Source organism: Manis pentadactyla, chromosome X (genome assembly GCF_030020395.1).
Source record: "Manis pentadactyla isolate mManPen7 chromosome X, mManPen7.hap1, whole genome shotgun sequence".
NCBI lineage: Eukaryota > Metazoa > Chordata > Mammalia > Pholidota > Manidae > Manis > Manis pentadactyla.
In genome coordinates this window covers 48,265,962-48,283,579 of record NC_080038.1, presented here as the reverse complement: position 1 = coordinate 48,283,579, position 17,618 = coordinate 48,265,962, and the positions used below count along the sequence as shown (strand labels likewise).

Here is a 17,618-nt window from a genome sequence, read left to right as displayed (position 1 = left end):
ATTTAGGAGCATGTTGTTAAGCCTCCATGTGTTTGTGAGCCCTTTTGCTTTCTTTGTACAATTTATTTCTAGTTTTATGCCTTTGAGGTCTGAAAATTTGGTTGGTAGGATTTCAATCTTTTGGAATTTACTGAGGCTCTTTTTGTGGCATAGTATGTGGTCTATTCTGGAGAATGTTCAATGTGCACTTGAGAAGAATGTGTATCCTGTTGCTTTTGGATGTAGAGTTCTGTAGATGTCTATTAGGTCCATCTGTTCTACTGTATTGTTCAGTGCCTCTGTGTCCCTACTTATTTTCTGTCTGGTGGATCTGTCCTTTGGAGTGAGTCATGTGTTGAAGTCTCCCAGAATGAATGCATTGCATTATATTTCCTCCTTTAGTTCTGTTAGTATTTGTTTCACATATGTTGGTGCTCCTGTATTGGGTGCATATATATTATAATGGTTATATCCTCTTGTTGGACTGAGCCCTTTATCATTATGTAATGTCTTTCTTTATCTTTTGTTACTTTCTTTATTTAGAAGTCTATTTTGTCTTATACTAGTATTGCAATACCTGCTTTTTTCTCTCTGTTGTTTGCGTGAAATATCTTTTTCATCCCTTGACATTAAGTCTGTTCATGTCTTTCGGTTTGAGGTGGGTCTCTTGTAAGCAGCATATGGATGGGTCTTGCTTTTTTATCCATTCTATTACTCTGTGTCTTTTGACTGGTGCATTCATTCCATTTACATTTAGGGTGATTGTTGAAAGGTATGTATTTATTGCCATTGCAGGCTTTAAGTTTGTGGTTACCAAAGGTTCAAGGTTAGCTTCTTTACTCTCTTACTGTCTAACTTAACTCGGTTATCGAGGTCGTGTAAACACAGTCTGATGATTTTTTATTTCTCTCCCTTCTTATTCCTCCTCCTCCATCCTTCATATGTTGGGTGTTTTGTTCTGTCCTATTTTTAGGAGTGCTCCCATGTAGAGCAGTCCCTGTAAGATGCCCTGTAGAGGTGGTTTGAGCGAGGCAAATTCCCTCAACTTTTGCTTGTCTGGGATTTGTTTAATCCCTCCTTCATATTTAAATGATAATCGTGCTGGATACAGTATTCTTGGTTTGAGGCCTTTCTGTTTCATTGCATTAAGTATATCATGCCATTCTCTTCTGGCCTGTAAGGTTTCTGTTGAGAAGTCTGTTGATAGCCTGATGGGTTTTCCTTTGTAGGTGACCTTTTTTTTTCCTCTCTGGCTGCCTTTAATACTGTGTCCTTGTCTTTGATCTTCGCCATTTTAATTCTTACGTGTCTTGGTGTTGCCCTCCTTGGATCCCTTGTCATGGGAGTTCTTTGTACATCTGTGGTCTGAGAGGCTATTTCCTCCCCTAGTTTGGGGAAGTTTTCAGCAATTATTTCTTCAAAGACACTTTCTATCCCTTTTTCTCTCTCTTCTTCTTCTGGTACCCCTATAATGCGGATGTTGTTCCATTTCGATTGCTCACACAGTTCTCTTAATGTTCTTTCATTCTTGGAGATCCTTTTATCTCTCTCTGCATCTGCTTCTCTGTGTTCCTGTTCTCTGTTTTCTAGTCCATTAATGTTCTCTTGCATCTCGTCCATTCTGCTTTGACGTCCTTCCAGAGATTGTTTTATTTCTGTATTCCCCCTCCTTAGTTCTTGCATATTTCTCTGCAAGTCCATCAGCATGGTTATGACTTTTGTTTTGAATTCTTTTTCAGGAAGACTGTTTAAATCTCTCTCCCCAGGTTCCTTCTCAGGGGAAGATGTCAAAGATGTCTGGGTTAGTCTTGTCTGGATCGAATTTTTTTGCGTTTTCATGTTGATAGGTGCAGTGGTATGCTATTGACTCGTCTGTCAGCTGGGAGAGCCAAGACTTTTTCCACTCACTCCTGGCCTTTCTTTACTGGGACAGCTGTGACACCTAGTGGCTTGTGTTGGACAATTGCATGTAGACTGGGTCTCTGTATCTTGCCTGGCTGGTATGGATGAAACTCCCTGGCTGTGGGCGTGGCCAGCCTAAGGCTGCTGCTCTGCTATGGCGGGGCCCTGGAGAGATAATGGTTGGTGGGCTGTTTGGCTGTTTACCTCCGTGTGTGTTCTCAGAGCTGTTGCCCAGGGGTTAGTGCACTCGGAGTTCCCTGCAATTTCCAGCTGCTAGACTGTGACCCGGAATGCTTCCGTCCAGTTTTGTGGTCCCTGTCACCTTAAGACTTTCAAAAAGCACTCGCTTTTCTTTTTCCCAGAGGCGCCGTTTGCAGGACCCGGTCACAGGTCTTACTGTCCTGCTTCCCTAGTTTCCAGCAGCCCACGCATGCATTGTGTGTCTGCGCTCTGGTGTGGATGGCTAGGGCTGGGTGTTTAGCAGTCCTGGGCTCCCTCTCCCTCCTCGCTCCAACTCCTCTCCTCCCACCGAGAGCTGGGGTGGGGGTCCTCGGGTCCCACCGGGCTGCGGCTTGTATCTTACCCCTTTCACCAGGCACTGGGTTCTCACAGGTGTGGATGTAGCCTGGCTGTTGTCTTGTGTCTTCTGGTCTCTTTTTTAGGGATAGTTGTATTTGTTGTATTTTCCAAAATAAGTATGTTTTTGGGAGGAGATTCCCATTGTCCTACTCACGCCACCCTCTTGGCTCCCCTTCACCTTTTATTTCTTTGTGTTGTATTATTCCCATGGCTTGGACCTCCAGTACCGTGTTGAATAAAAGCTGGGGAGTGGGCATCCTGGTCTTGTTGCTGATCTTCGGTGAAAAGCTTTCAACTTCTCGCTGTTTAGTATAATGTTGACTGTGGTTTTGTCGGTACATGGCCTTTATTATCTTCAGGTACTTGCCCTTTGTACCCATTTTGTTGAGAGTTCTTATCATGAATGAATATTATATTTTGTCCAATGCTTTTTAAGAGTCTGTGGAGATGATCGTGTGTTTTTTGTCTACCTTTTTGTTGATGTGGTTGGTGATGCTGGTGGATTTTGTAATGTTGTACCATCCTTGCATCCCTGGGATAAATCCCACTTAATCACGGTGTATGATCCTCGATGTATTTTTGAGTTTGGTTTGCTAATATTTTGTTGAGTATTTTTGCATCTACACTCATCAGGGCTATTGTTCTGTAGTTTAATTTTTTTTGTGGTGTCTTTGACTGGTTTTTGTATTAGAGTGATGCTGCCTTCATAGAATGAGTTTGGAAGTATTCCCTCCTCTTCTATTTTTTGGAAAGCTTCAAGGAGAATGGGTATTGTGTCTTCTCTAAATGTCTGATAAAATGCAATGTTGAATCAATCTTCTCCTAGGGTTTTGTTCTTGTGTAGTTTTTTGATTACTGATTCTGTTTCGTTGCTTGTGATCGGTCATTTAGATTTTCTGTTTCTTCCTTGGTCAGTCTTGGAAGGTTGTATTTTTCTAGAAAGTTGACCATTTCTTCTGTGTTATCCAGTTTGTTACCATACTAATTTTCATAGTACTCTCTAATAATTTTTTGCAGTTTGGTGATGTCTGTCTTGGTTTTTCCTTTCAAATTTCTTATTCTGTTTATGTGTGTAGATTCTCCTTTTCTCTTAGTATGTTTGGCTAGGGGTTTATGTATTTTGTTTTTTCTCAGAGAACCAGCTCCTGGTTTCGTTAATATTTTCTGTTGTTTTATTCTTCTCAATTTTATTTATTTCTTCTCTGATCTTTATTATGTCCCTTCTTCTGCTGACTTTGTGCCTCCTTTGTTCTTATTCCAATTTCAATAATTGTGACTTTAGAGTATTCATTTGGGATTGTTCTTTTTTAAATAGGCCTGGATTGCTGCATAGTTTCCTGTTAGAACTGCCTTTGTGGCATCCCACATAAGGTGGGGTGTTGTGCTGTTGTTTTCATTTGTCTCCATATATTGCTTGATCTCTATTTTAATTTATTAATTGATCCACTGATTATTTGGGAGCATGTTGTTAAGCCTCCATGTGTTTGTAAGCCATTTTGTTTTCTTTGTACAATTTATTTCTAGTTTCTTACCTTTGTGATCTGAGAAGTTGTTACAATTTCATTGTTTTTGAATTTACTGATGATCTTTTTGTGGCCTAGTTTGTGGTCTCTTCTGGAAAATGTTTCATGTGCACTGGAGAAGAATGTGTATCTTCTTGCTTTTGGCTCTAGAGTTCTGTAGATGTCTGTTAGGTCCATCTATTCTAATGTGTTGTTCAGTGTCTCTGTGTCCTTACTTATATTCTTTCTGCTTGATCTGTCTTTTGGAGTGAGTGGAGTGTTGACATCTCCTAAAATTAATGCATTGCATTCTATTTCCTCCTTTGATTCTTTTAGTATTAATTTCACATATGTAGGTGCTCCTGTGTTTGTTGCATAGGTATTTATAATGGTTATATCCTCTTGTTGCACTGACCCCTTTATCATTATGTAATATCCTTCTTTGTCTCTTGTTACTTTTTTTGTTTTGAATTCTATTTTGTCTGATACAATTACTGCAACACCTCCTTTTTTCTCCCTATTGTTTCCGTGAAATATCTTTTTGCATCCTTTCACATTTAGTATGTATGTTTCTTTGGGTTTGACACGAGTCTCTTTAGGAATCATGTAGAAGGGTCTTCCTTTTTATCCATTCTATTGATCTGTGTCTTTTGGTTGGTACATTCAGTCCATTTACATTTACGGTGATTATCTATAGATATGTACTTATTACGATTGCGGGCTTTGGGTTTATGATTACCAAGGGTTCAATGGTACCTTCTTTACTATATAACTGTCTAACTTAACTCATTTACTACACTTGTTCGAAACCCCACCTAATAATTCTTTATTTCTCTCCTTTATTTTTCTTCCTCCTCCATTCTTTTTATGTTAGGTGTTTTATTCTGTACTCTTAGTGTTTCCCTTGACTGATTTTGTGGATAGCTGATTTTGCCGTTAGTTAGTATTTTGTTGGTCTACTTTGTTTGGTGTGGTTTTATTTTCTCTGTTGACAGCTGTTTAGCCTTAGGCACGCTTCCATCTTGAACAGTCCCTATTAAATACATTGTAGTGGGATTGGATGAAAGATGGTGTGAGAGGAGAGACAGAGGCTTCCTCCTAAAACCATATACAATTAGAAAATATAGTTGGTGCAACTAATCCTGGGAGAGGAACAGGAATGAGGACGGTGCCAGACTGTATACACCTGGAGAAACGAGCAGACCTTAGGGAACACGATAATTTACCAGAGCTGTGGTTCGGCGGGACCCAAGCCCTTCCCACACCCCAGCTCACTGGCGGGAGGACAAGAAACTGAGCAGGGAGGCAGTGGAAGGCCTGGGACTGTTAATACCTAGCTCCTGAGATCTGCACTGGGTGCACAAACCTATATTTCATGTTGCTTTCATCATACTCTTGCGATTATGGGGTTGGAAAGCTGGGTCAGGCTGAGTTCCTGGGGAGACTGGGATTCCGGCCACTTGTGGAAAGCAGGGATCCGTATGTGGCTGCTGTGGGACAAAATGTTATACCTGTGTGCTTGGCCCACTGCTTCAGGCAGTGGAGACAGGCATAAAAGCAGGGAAGCAGGAAACAGATCTTTCCTCCCCCCAGGCACCAATACCGCTCCCCTGTGACGCCCAACATTGCTTCAGGGGCTTAGCAGCTCCAGAGTAGAGCTTCTGGACACTAGAGGGCGCCATATACAAATATGAAACGCCAAAGGATCCTGGTCCAGAATAAAATTAATATAACTCTGGAGAAAGATTTAAATGACATGGACCTTGTGACTCTTCCTGAAAGGGAGTTCAAAATAAAAATCATCAACATGCTAATGGAGGTACGGAAAAATATCCACGAACTCAGGGATGAATTCTGGTCGGAGATCCAATCATTGAAGAGTATGATGGAGGGTATTAGAAGTAGGTTGGATACGGTGGAGGCGACGACAAATGAAATAGAGACTAGAGAGGAGGAATACAAAGAAGCTGAGGCACAGGGAGAAAAAAGGATCTCTAAGAATGAAAGAATATTGAGAGAACTGTGTGACCAATCCAAACAGAACAATATTTGCATTATAGGGATACAGGAAGAAGAAGAGAGAGGGAAAGGGATAGAAAGTGTTTTTGAGGAGGTAGTTGCTGAAAATTTGCCCAATCTGGGAAAGGAGATAGTCTCACAGGCCATGGAGATCCACAGATTTCCAAACACAAGGGACCCAAGGAAGACAACACCAAGACACATAGTAATTAAAATGGGAAAGATCAAGGATAAGGACAGACTGTTAAAAGCAGCCAGAGAGAGAAATAAGATCACATACAAAGGAAGACCCTTCAGGCTAATATCAGACTTCTCAGCAGAAACCTTACAGGCCAGAAGGGAGTGGAATGATGTACTTAATGCCATGAAGCAGAAGGGCCTTGAACCAAGATTACTTTATCCGGCAGGATTATCATTTAAATTTGAAGGAGGGAATAAACAGTTCCCAGGTAAGCAAAAGCTAAGATAATTTGCCTCCCACAAACCATCTCTACAGTGTATTTTGGAGGGAGTCCTATAGATGGAAGTGTTCCTAAGGTTGAATAGCTGTCACCAGAGGTAATAAAACCACAGTAGAGAAAGTAGAACAGCTAATTACTAAGCAAATGCAAAATTAAATTAACTATCCTCAAAGTCAATCAAGGGATACACAAAGAATACAAAATATGATACCTAATATATAAAGAATGGAGGAGGAAGAAAAAGGAGGAGAAAAAGAAAAAAACCTTTAGATTGTGTTTGTAACAGCATATTAAGTGAGATAAGTTAGACTCTTAGTAAGGAAATTAACCTTGCACCTTTGGTAACCACGAATCTAATGCCTGCAATGGCAATTAAGTCCATACCTATTGATAATCACCCTAAATGTAAATGGACTGAATGCACCAATCAAAATACTTAGAGTCACTGAATGGATAAAAAAACAAGACCCATCTGTATAGGACCTACAAGAGATTCACTTTAAATCCAAAGACATACACAGACTAAAAGTGAAGGGATAGAAAGAGATATTTCATGCAACAAACAGAGATAATAAAGCAGGAGTTACAGTCAAAATAGACTTCAAAACACAGAAAGTAACAAAAGACAAAGAAGGGCATTACATAATGATAAAGGGGTCAATCCAACAAGAATATATAACCATTATAAATATCTATACTCTCAACAGAGGAGCACCTACATATGTGAAACAAATACTACCTGAATTAAAAGGGGAAATAGAATGCAATTCATTTATTCTAGGAGACTTCAATACTCCACTCACTCTGAAGGACAGATCAACCAGACAGAAGATAAGTAAGGAGACAAAGGGACTGAACAACACAATAGAACAGATAGACCTAACGCACATCTACAGGACTCTACACCCAAAAGCAACAGAATACACATTCTTCTCAAGTGCACATGGAACATTTTCAAGAGTAGATCATATACTGGGACACAAAAAGAGCTTCAGTAAATTCAAAAAGATTGAAATTGTGCCAACCAGTTTCTCAGACCACGGAGGTGTGAAACTAGAAATAAATTACACAAAGAAAGTGAAAAATCCCAGAAACACATGGAGGCTTCACAACATGCTCCTAAATAACCAATGGATCAATGACCAAATTAAAACAGATCAAGCAATATATAGAGACAAATGACAAAAATAATTCAACACCACACAATCTGTGGGACACACCCAAAGCTGTGCTAAGAGGAAAGTATATTGCAATACAGGCCTACCTCAAGAAAGAAGAAGAATCCCATATAAGCAGTCTAAACTCATAATTAATGAAACTAGAAAAGGAACAACAAATGAGGCCCAGTCAATAGAAGGAGGGACATATTAAATTTCAGAGAGGATATAAATAAAATTGAGAAAAATAAAACAATAGAAAGAATCAATGAAAGCAAGAGCTGGTTCTTCAAGAAAATAAACAAAATAGATAAACCACTTGCCAGACTTACCAAGAAAAGAAGAGAGTCTACACACATAAACAGAATGAGAATTGAGAAAGGAAAAGTCACTATGGGCACCACAGAAATGCAAGGAATTATTACAGAATACTATGAAAAATTATATGCTAACAAATTGGATAACCTAGAAGAAATGGACAACTTTCTAGAAAAATACAACCTTTCAATGCTGACCAAGGAAAAACAGAAAATCTGAACAGACCAATTACCAGCAAAGAAATCGAACTGGTAATCAAAAACCTACCTAAGAACAAAACTCCTAAACCAGATGGCTTCACTGCTGAATTTTATCAAACATTTACTGAAGACCTAATACCCATTCTCCTTAATGTTTTCCAAAAAAATAAAAGAGGAAGGAATACTCCCAAACTCATTCAATGAGGCTAGCTTCACTCTAATACCAAAACCAGGCAAAGACACCACACAAAAAGAAAATTACAGACCAATATTGCTAATGAGCATAGATGCAAAAATACTCAACAAAATATTAGCAATTCGAATTCAAATATACATCAAAAAGATCATCCATTATGATCAAGTAGGATTCATGCCAGGGATGCAAGGATGGTACAACATTCGAAAATCCATCAACATCATCCACCACATCAACAAAACGAAGGAGAAAAACCACATAATCATCTCCATATATGCTGAAAAAGCATTTTACAAAATTCAACATCCATTCATGATAAAAACTCTCAACAAAATGGGTATAGAGGGCAAGTACCTCAACATAATAAAGGCCATGTATGACAAGCCCACACCCAACATTATACTTCACAGTGAGAAGCTGAATGCTTTTCCTTTAAGATTGGGAAAAATACAAGGATGCCCGCTCTCCCCACTTCTATTCAACATAGTACTGGAGGTCCTAGCCACGGCAATCAGACAACACAAAGAAATAAAAGGCATCCAGATTGGCCAGGAAGAAGTTAAACTGTCCCTGTTTGCAGATGACATGATATTGTACATAGAGAACCCTAAAGAATCCACTCCAAAACTACTAGATCTAATATCTGAGTTCTGCAAAGTTGGTGGATACAAAACTAATACACAGAAATCTGTTGCATTACTATACACTAACAATGAACTAGCAGTGAGATAAATCAGGAAAACAATTCCCTTCACAATTACATAAAAAAAAATAAAATATCTAGGAATAAACCTAACCAAGGAAGTGAAAGACCTATACTCTGAAAACTACAAGACTCTTATGAGAGAAATTATAGAAAATACCAATAAATGGCAACACATCCCATGCTCATGGATAGGAAGAATTAATATGGTCAAAATAGCCATCCTGCCTAAAGCAATCTATAGATTCAGTGCAATTCCTATCAAAATACCAACAGCATTCTTCAACAAACTAGATAAAATCGTTCTAAAATTCATATGGAACCACAAACGACCTGGAATACCCAAAGAAATCCTGAGAAGGAAGAATAAAGCAGGGGGAATTATGCTACCCAACTTCAAGCTCTACTACAAAGCCACAGTAATCAATACAATTTGGTACTAGCACAAGAACAGAACAGTAGTCCAGTGGAACAGACTAGAGAGCCCTGATATAAATCCAACCTTATATGGTAAATTAATATATGATAAAGGAGCCATAGACATACAATGGGGGAATGACAGCCTCTTCAACAGCTGGTGTTGGCAGAACTGGACAGCTACATGCCAGAGAATGAAAATGGATTAAAGACTTGAATGTAAGTCATGAAACCATAAAACTCCTAGAAGACAACATAGGCAAACATCTCTTGAATATAAACATGAGCAACTTCTTCCTGAATCCATCTCCTCGAGAAAGGGAAACAAAAGCAAAAATGAACTCATAGGACTACATCAAACTAAAAAGTTTTTGTATGGCAAAGGACATTATCAACAAAACAAAAAGGCATCCTACAGTATGGGAGAATATATTTGTAAATGACATATCCGACAATGGGTTAACATCCAAAATATGTAAAGAACTTAACACACCTCAACACCCAAAAAGCAAATCACCTGATTAACAAATGGGCAGAGGATATGAAGAGGCAGTTCTCCAAGGAAGAAATTCAGGTGGCCAACAGACACATGAAAAGATGCTCCACATCACTAATCATCAGGGGAATGCAACTTAAAACCACAATGAGATATCACCTCACACCAGTAAGTATGGCCAGTATTGAAAAGACTAAGAACAACAAATGCTGGCAAGGATGTGGGGAAATGGGAGCCCTCCTACACTGCTGGTCGGAATGTAAGCTAGTTCAACCATTGTGGAAAGCAATATGGAGGAGGGTCCTCAAAAAACTACAAATAGAAATACCATTTGACCCTGGAATCCCATCCTTGGAATATACCCAAAGAATACAACTTCTCAGATTCAAAAAGACATATAAATCCCTATGTTTTTCGCAGCACTTTTTACAATAGCCAAGATATGGAAGCAACCTAAGTGTCCGTCAGTAGATGAATGAATAAAGAAGATATGGTACATATATACAATGGAATACTATTTATCTATAAGAAAGAAACAAATCCTACCATTTGCAACAACATGGGTGGAGCTGGAGGACATTATGCTCAGTGTTATAAGCCAGGCGGACAAAGACAAATGCCAAATGATTTCCCTCATTTGTGGAGTATAACAGTGCAGCAACACTGAAGGAACAAAATGGCAGCAGACTCAGAGACTCCAAGAATGAACTAGTGGTTACCAAAGGGGAGGGGTGTGGCAGGGTGGGTGGGGAGGGGGGTAGAAGGGGATTGAATAGTATTATGTCATGTTTAGGACACATGGTGTGGGCGATCACTGGGAGAAAAGTGTATCACAGAGAATGGACATAGTGGATCTCTGGCAAGTTGCTGCACTGATGGACAGTGACTGCATTGGGTTGTGGGTGGGGACTTGATGATATGGGTAAATGTAGTAACCACGATGTTTTTTCATGTGTAACCTTCATAAATATATCAATCATACCTTAATAAAAAATGTTTTAAAGTAATATAAATAAACAGCAGGAGTGCATAAAAAATACATTGTAGAGATGGTTTGTGGGAGGTCAATTCCCTCACCTTTTGCTTATCTGTAAATTGTTTAATTCCTCCTTTAGATTTAAATGATAATCTTGCTGCATGTAGTATTCTTGGCTCGAGAGTCTTCTGTTCCTTTGGCCTGTAAGGTTTCTGCTGAGAGGTCTGATGATATCCTAATCGGTTTTCCTTTGTATGTGATCTTTTTTCTCTCCCTGGCTTCTTTCAATACTCTGTCCTTGTCTTTGATCTTTGCCATTATCATTATTATATGTCTTAGTGTTGTCCTCCTTGGGTCCCTTGTTTTGGGAGATCTGTTGACTTCTGTGGTCTGAGAGACTATTTCCTTCCCGAGATTGTGGTAGTTTTCAGCAATTATTTCTTCAAAGACACTTTCTATCCCTTTTTCTCTCTCTTCTTCTTCTGGTAACCCTATTATGCAAATTTTTTTCTGTTTGGATTGGTCTCACAGTTCTCTTAATATTCTTTCATTCCTAGAGATCTTTTTATCTCTCTCTGCCTCATCTTCTCTGTATTCCTGTTCTCTGATTTCTATTCCATTACCAGTCTGTTCCACCTCATCCAGTCTGCTCTTAAATCCTTCCATTATTTGTTTCATTTCTGTCATCTCCCTCTGGAATTCATCCCTTAGCTCTTGCATATTTCTCTGTAGCTCTATCAACATGCTTATGACTTTAACTTTGAAATCTTTTTCAGTAAGATTGGTGATTTCTGTCTCACCAGGCCCTCTTACTGGTGTTTGAGGGATTTTGGACTGAACGAGGTTCTTCTGCCTTTTCATGGTGATGGGAGTGGTCGCCGCCGAGTGGCATATGTGTCAGCTGGGAGAACAAAGTCCCTTCCTCCTTGCCCGTTGCCTTGCCTGTCTCTGCTCTCTGTGCTGTTTAACCGCACACAGAGAGCAGCCTCTGGGTTAATCCCCTAGCCTCTGAGGGCGTGGCAGCCTTGTAGATGGCCTAGGGCACTGGCAGGGGTTGCAGGCTAGTGGATCATGTCTGCCAAAAGAACAGAGACTCTTCTTGCTTTGTGAACTCCGCGCCCATGTCCATTGTCTGTGCTGGTCGACTGCATGCAGGGAGCAGTCTCTTGATTAATCCCGTGAGCTGCTGTGGGCAAGGCAGCCCTCGGTATGGCCTAGGGCACTAGCATCGTTCGCAGGCGAGTGACATGTTCTGCCACGAGAACAAAGCCCCTTCGTGCTTCCTGGACTCTGTGCCCGTCTCTTCTGCTGTGCCGGTCACCCATGCACAGGGAGCACCTCTGCTTCTGGGCCAGTTAGCTGCATGCAGAGAGAAACCTCTGCTTTAAGCTGTGTGGTTGCTGTAGGCGGGGCTGCTCCCCTGGTGTGCTGCAGCAATGGCGGGTCAGCAGTTTGCTTGAACTGCCAGCGGGGGGAGAGGAACATCAGCCTACTTATCACCATGAGGGGGTTCGGAGCTCTGCTGCCACCCAGGGTTGAAATTCCGTGAAGTTCCCAGCCTGCTACGCTAAGTGTGCCAGGAGATTTAAACCTTTGTCCTTTAAGACTTTTAAAGTGCCTGGTTTTCTTTTGTCCCAGGGCAGCCGGCTGTGGAAACCTGTTCACAGTCTTAGTCTCGGATTTTGCTTTTCCACTCCTCTAATATCAGTGCACCATGCAATGTGTGTCTTTGCTCCCAGGGCAGATTAATAGGGCTGGTTATTTAGCAGTCGTGTGCTTCCACTCCTTCCCCACTCTGATTCTTTTCCTCTGCCCGGTGAGCTGGGGTGGGGGGAGTTCTCGGGTCCATCCATGTCACAGATTTGTATCTTATCCTTTTCCATGAGATGTTGGGTTCTTGCAGGTGTAGCCTGGCCCGTGTACTGTGTATCATATTGTCACTCTTTTAGGAAAGACATATTTGCTGTATTTTCAAAATATATATGTTTTTGGGAGGAGATTTCCACCACCCTACTCTCGCCACCAACTTGAGAATCCCAGGTAATGTGTTTTAGTAGAAACAATTGACTTTGGTGTCAGTCTGACCCAGGTTCCTATTTCCTAGCTCTGTGGCCCTAAGCATCGCACCTTAACTTCTCTGATCCTCAGTTTCCTCATCTGTAAAATGGGGCTTACCATGCCTACATGGTCAGGTTGTGATGATGAGAAAGATGGTATCATACTTTGCACTATGCCTGGTACAAGGGCGATGCATGCTTATTCATTGACTTGTGTGAGAGGTATGCTGGAAGAAAATATCAGCAGGGGACATCATAAAAGTACTACCCTGAGCCATTTGGAGTTCATCATAACTCTAGGCATAAATACGTTGCATTGCAAAGTAAGGCTTTTTGGTTCCTTTGCATGGATATCAAACAAATACAGACTTTGCTATCTGCTTATCAGTGTTCCCTTGTGTGACTTAATTTGTGATATGACTACTGTGACTAGACTCTCTTTGCATAGCCTAGCAAAAGCTTAATGCTTTGAAACTCTTATCAGACTCCAGAAAACTACCATTCCTTTACAACTTAAATGAAAGAGTAGGTCAGTTGTGTTCAACAAAATTATCAAAGTCCACAGGCTCCAGAGTCCAAATCCAGGCTTCACTCCTTCCAGCCATGTGATCTTAGGGATAGAAGTGTAAAATTGGGATAATAGTAATAGGTGTGGCCTCATAAGATTGTTTTGAGTATTAAATGAGCTAATGCATGTAAAGTACTTGGAGCATTGCTTAGCACATAGTGCATGTTCAGTATCTGTTAACCATTATTACTCATGTTAGTATGGTCCAGGTCTTACGTGGGAGCCAGGAATACGGAGAGAAATAAGGTCTCTGTAGCCAAGAGACTTAATGTGGTAGAGCCAATATGCAGATAATTTTTCAGTGTGCCATACATGCAGCAATAGAGGCATGCTCAGTAAGGGCATTTAATGATCTACGTCTATTACATAAAAATTAGCTCTCCCCTGGTAGAAGCCTGGTACAGTGGAAATTGTGCATTCTGGAGTCAGATCAGCATGGGCTTGAATCCTCTCTACACTCACTCATTATGCAACTTTGGGGGCAGCCAAGCTCACAGACTTAGTTTTCCCATTTCTAACGTAAGGTGAAGTTTCTGACTCCTACCTGTTGGAAGTGCCCTATTTTGGTGCCCTGTGGCCTGAGGTGCTGCTAAGAGAGAAAGCAAAGATTTTTTTTAAAAGCATTTGATGATTTATATTTGGAGGTTAGTTATACTTCATTTAACCTTTCTGGGTCTATTTCCATGTGTAAATTTTTTCATCCATACCTACCTTACCCACAGTTGTTGGAATGATGAGATAATACATGTAAAGTATGTGTGGTGTATATATAGAAGGTGCTAAGCAATAAATAATAGCTTTATTACCTTTCTAATAAAGGTTTCTTCTGTTATTGTTTAAAGTAAAAACTTAACATATACCATGTTAATTTCGGTATTGTTTTTAGGAGCCTCAGCCACAGTTTTATGAAAGGAGTATAAAAAGGCTGGGTATTGGAATGAACACTTGGTTAATGCTCTCTGTGTTTATAGGAATAATCAAGTTCTAGGCTAGGAGAGGCTTTTTCTGTTTTGTTTTTGAAGAGTATTCTGTTCAGCCATTTATAATCTTAAATTTCAACAAACAGTAAAATTTAGTTACTGACCTTCTGAACTTAACACCCAAATACAGGTCAGCTTCTGTTGCATGACATGTTCATCTCTTCTTTCCTCCTAGGTCTTTCAGAGCCTTGAGGACCACCATTTGGAGGTGGTTGCTTTTTTCAGGGAAAATGGCTTCCATGGCCTTCTTGCCCATGACTCCGAGTATGCTCTCTACAATATTCCCTCTTACTACAGTTCCCATGCTCTGAAGCTGAGCTGGAATGGGAAGAACCTCACTACCAACCAGTTCCTAATGCAGGAGGTGGCCAAGCAACTGGGCCTGAAACGGATGAATTTTCCCATATTTGCTGCACTGTTAGGTAGGTAGTTCAAAGAACAGACTGCAGGAATTGGTAAAGTTTCCTCTCCCAGTGTTGAGATGAAAAGCAAAGCAATTTAGCCTATCATTATTGGCTTTATCTTCTTAAAGTCCACATGCCAAACACTGCTGGGGAGAAGAGCAGGCTTTTGGGCTTCATACTAGAAACTCAGCATGTTTGACTTATGAAATAATACATCGTATTCCAGAACGTTATTTTGATTTTTGAAAAACTTTTTCCTATTGTTATATCCCATATTTTGTGCAGAGTAGTATCTTAGGCCAAATGTTTTGCTAGCCCTAAACAACTTTAGTTCCCCACACAAACCATTAGCATTTTTTCCCCAAGTGTCTAAAGTTAGATCAAGAATACAAATGGCTTGGTCTTCCTTTTGTTTCTATTGTGTTCACATTTTATTATGAAATTTTCCAGACATATAGTGAAATTGAAAGAATTTTGCACTGAAAGTACTATATCTACCACCTGTATTCTGCCATTAACATTTTATTATACTTGCTTTATCATTTATCTATCCATCCATCAATCTGTCTTTTAAAGATGTATTTGGAAATAAATTGCAGAGAGTTTATGTTTTGAGCTGGTTTTCCAAGTACAGTGTGAAGGCTAATATCTGTGTCATGAAGATTTGAGTTTGGATATTCTAATGGAGTCAACACAAGTTTTAGATTTAGGCCCTGAAGTTATACCTCCTTGGTTTCAGTTTCCTTATCTGTGAAATGTAATAATAATACCTCTTTGTGTTATTGAAAATTTAAATAAGATATATAAAACGCCCATCACTTATTGGGAAGTCAGTATTTGGTGGCTGCTATTATAAAAGGCAGCATGACTAGATAATAGATAATTGCATGGGCTTTGGAGTCAGACAGCCCTTGCTTCATATCCTGGTGTGAGAACTGTGCCACCTTACACTAAGTCACCAAACTTCTCTGACCTTCAATTTCCTTATCTGTAAAATGGTGATAATAATATTACCATACTCAGTTATTATAAGGATAATACATACAATGCATATGATACATAATAGGTAGTTAACACATAGCTACTGTAGTTATTACATTAAGAATCTATACCTATGTGAATTACTTGATTATTTTCTCTCCCAGAAGCCCTTTCATGGCCTGGAAGTTCTAAGAAATCATTTGTATAGCTAATAAATGACAAATGCACTTTATAGGTAACCACATTCTCCCAGATGAGGACCTGGCAGCTTTTCACTGGAGCCTCTTGGGACCTGAACATCCCCTTGCATCACTTAAGGTAATGTGCCCCATTTTCTGCCTATATGTCAATGCCTAGGGAACATCAAGTTTTGACTGGAGTTTTGATAGAATAATTATCTTTCATTAGGTTTAAAGTATTTCAAGTACTTAAAAAAATAAAATTTTGATCAATACCCTTAATATCATAAGGATTCATACAAACCTATGAAGAAAAATACTAGTACCCCAATAAATGAAATAATGAGCAAAAGACAGAAGCACACAATTCACAAAAGAAGAAACACAGTGACCCATAATGTGACTAGATGGTAAACTCATAAGTGATCAGACATGCAAATTAAATTAGCAGTATAATTTTTTTTAACCTAACAGTGGAGCAAATATTGAAAAATTAGTCTACCCTCTTCTATCGAGGCCATAGGCTGACACTTTCATACACTTCTGGTGGTGGTCTAAGTTGTTGATTCTATTTCTCTAGTTCTTTCACTCACCCAGATGACTACTTCATACCTTTTCCTTTCTCCTCAAGCCTGTAATACTCCCTCCTTGCTCACTCTTAGCTCATGACCTAGCTTCCTATTTCACTGAGAAAATGGAAGCAACAGGAAGAGAACTTGCACCAGCTCCTACTCTTTTATCTTGTCATCATTCTGTATGCATCTGTGTGCCCACATGCTTGCACTGTCTGCCTCCTGTTAACTGGGTGAACTGTCCATATTCCTGTCTAAAGCCAACTCCTTCACTTACATGCTAAATCTCATCCCTTCTTGCTAACCTAAGGGCATTTCTCCCCTCTTTGTCCTGCATCATCAGTGTTCTTGTCTTTATTGGCTCTTTGCCAGCAGATGTATAAGTGTGCACCCCTCATAAAAAAAAGAACAAAACCTGCTCTTGACTTTTCTCCCTCCACCGAAGCTACTACTCCATATTTCTTCTTCCCTTATCACAAACTCTTCTACAGAATTGTCTATACTTGAACTGTTTACCATCCCTTTCCCCATCCTCTCTTCAGTGTCCTTTGCTGAAATTGCTCTTGAAAAGTCAAGGTATTAATCAACTTCTCTGTTAATAAATCCAATGGCCAGTTCTCAGTGTTCATCTTACTTGACCAATCAGCAGCATCGACCCAGTTGCTCACTCCCTCTACCTTAGAAAACGTTATTCACTTGGCTTTAAGGACACGACTCTCTGGGTTTCCTTCCTACTTCAGTGACTGCTGCTCCTATTTCCCTTGCTGCTTTCTTGTCTTCTCTACTTCTTAACTTTGGCCCAGAGTTCTATCTTCAGTCCCTTCTCTTTTCTATCTACACATGCTGCCTTGGTGATTGATCTCATCCAGCCTCATGCCTTTAAATACCATCTGTCCATTGATGACTCCTAAATATGTCTCCAGGATTGGCCTCCCCCTTGGACTCCATATTTTAATGTTTAATGGCCTACTA

General features: G+C 39.9%; 1 protein-coding gene across 1 annotated transcript in view; it reads left to right on the top strand.

The window, feature by feature from the left end:
* Nucleotides 1-17,618, top strand: part of FAM120C (family with sequence similarity 120 member C) — a 147,323-nt gene that overhangs the window by 41,552 nt on the left and 88,153 nt on the right. The window contains exons 2-3 of the mRNA XM_036930844.2: nt 14,686-14,932; nt 16,131-16,213. Of these exons, the coding sequence (XP_036786739.2) occupies nt 14,686-14,932; nt 16,131-16,213 (330 nt within the window). The remainder of the gene's footprint in view (nt 1-14,685; nt 14,933-16,130; nt 16,214-17,618) is intronic.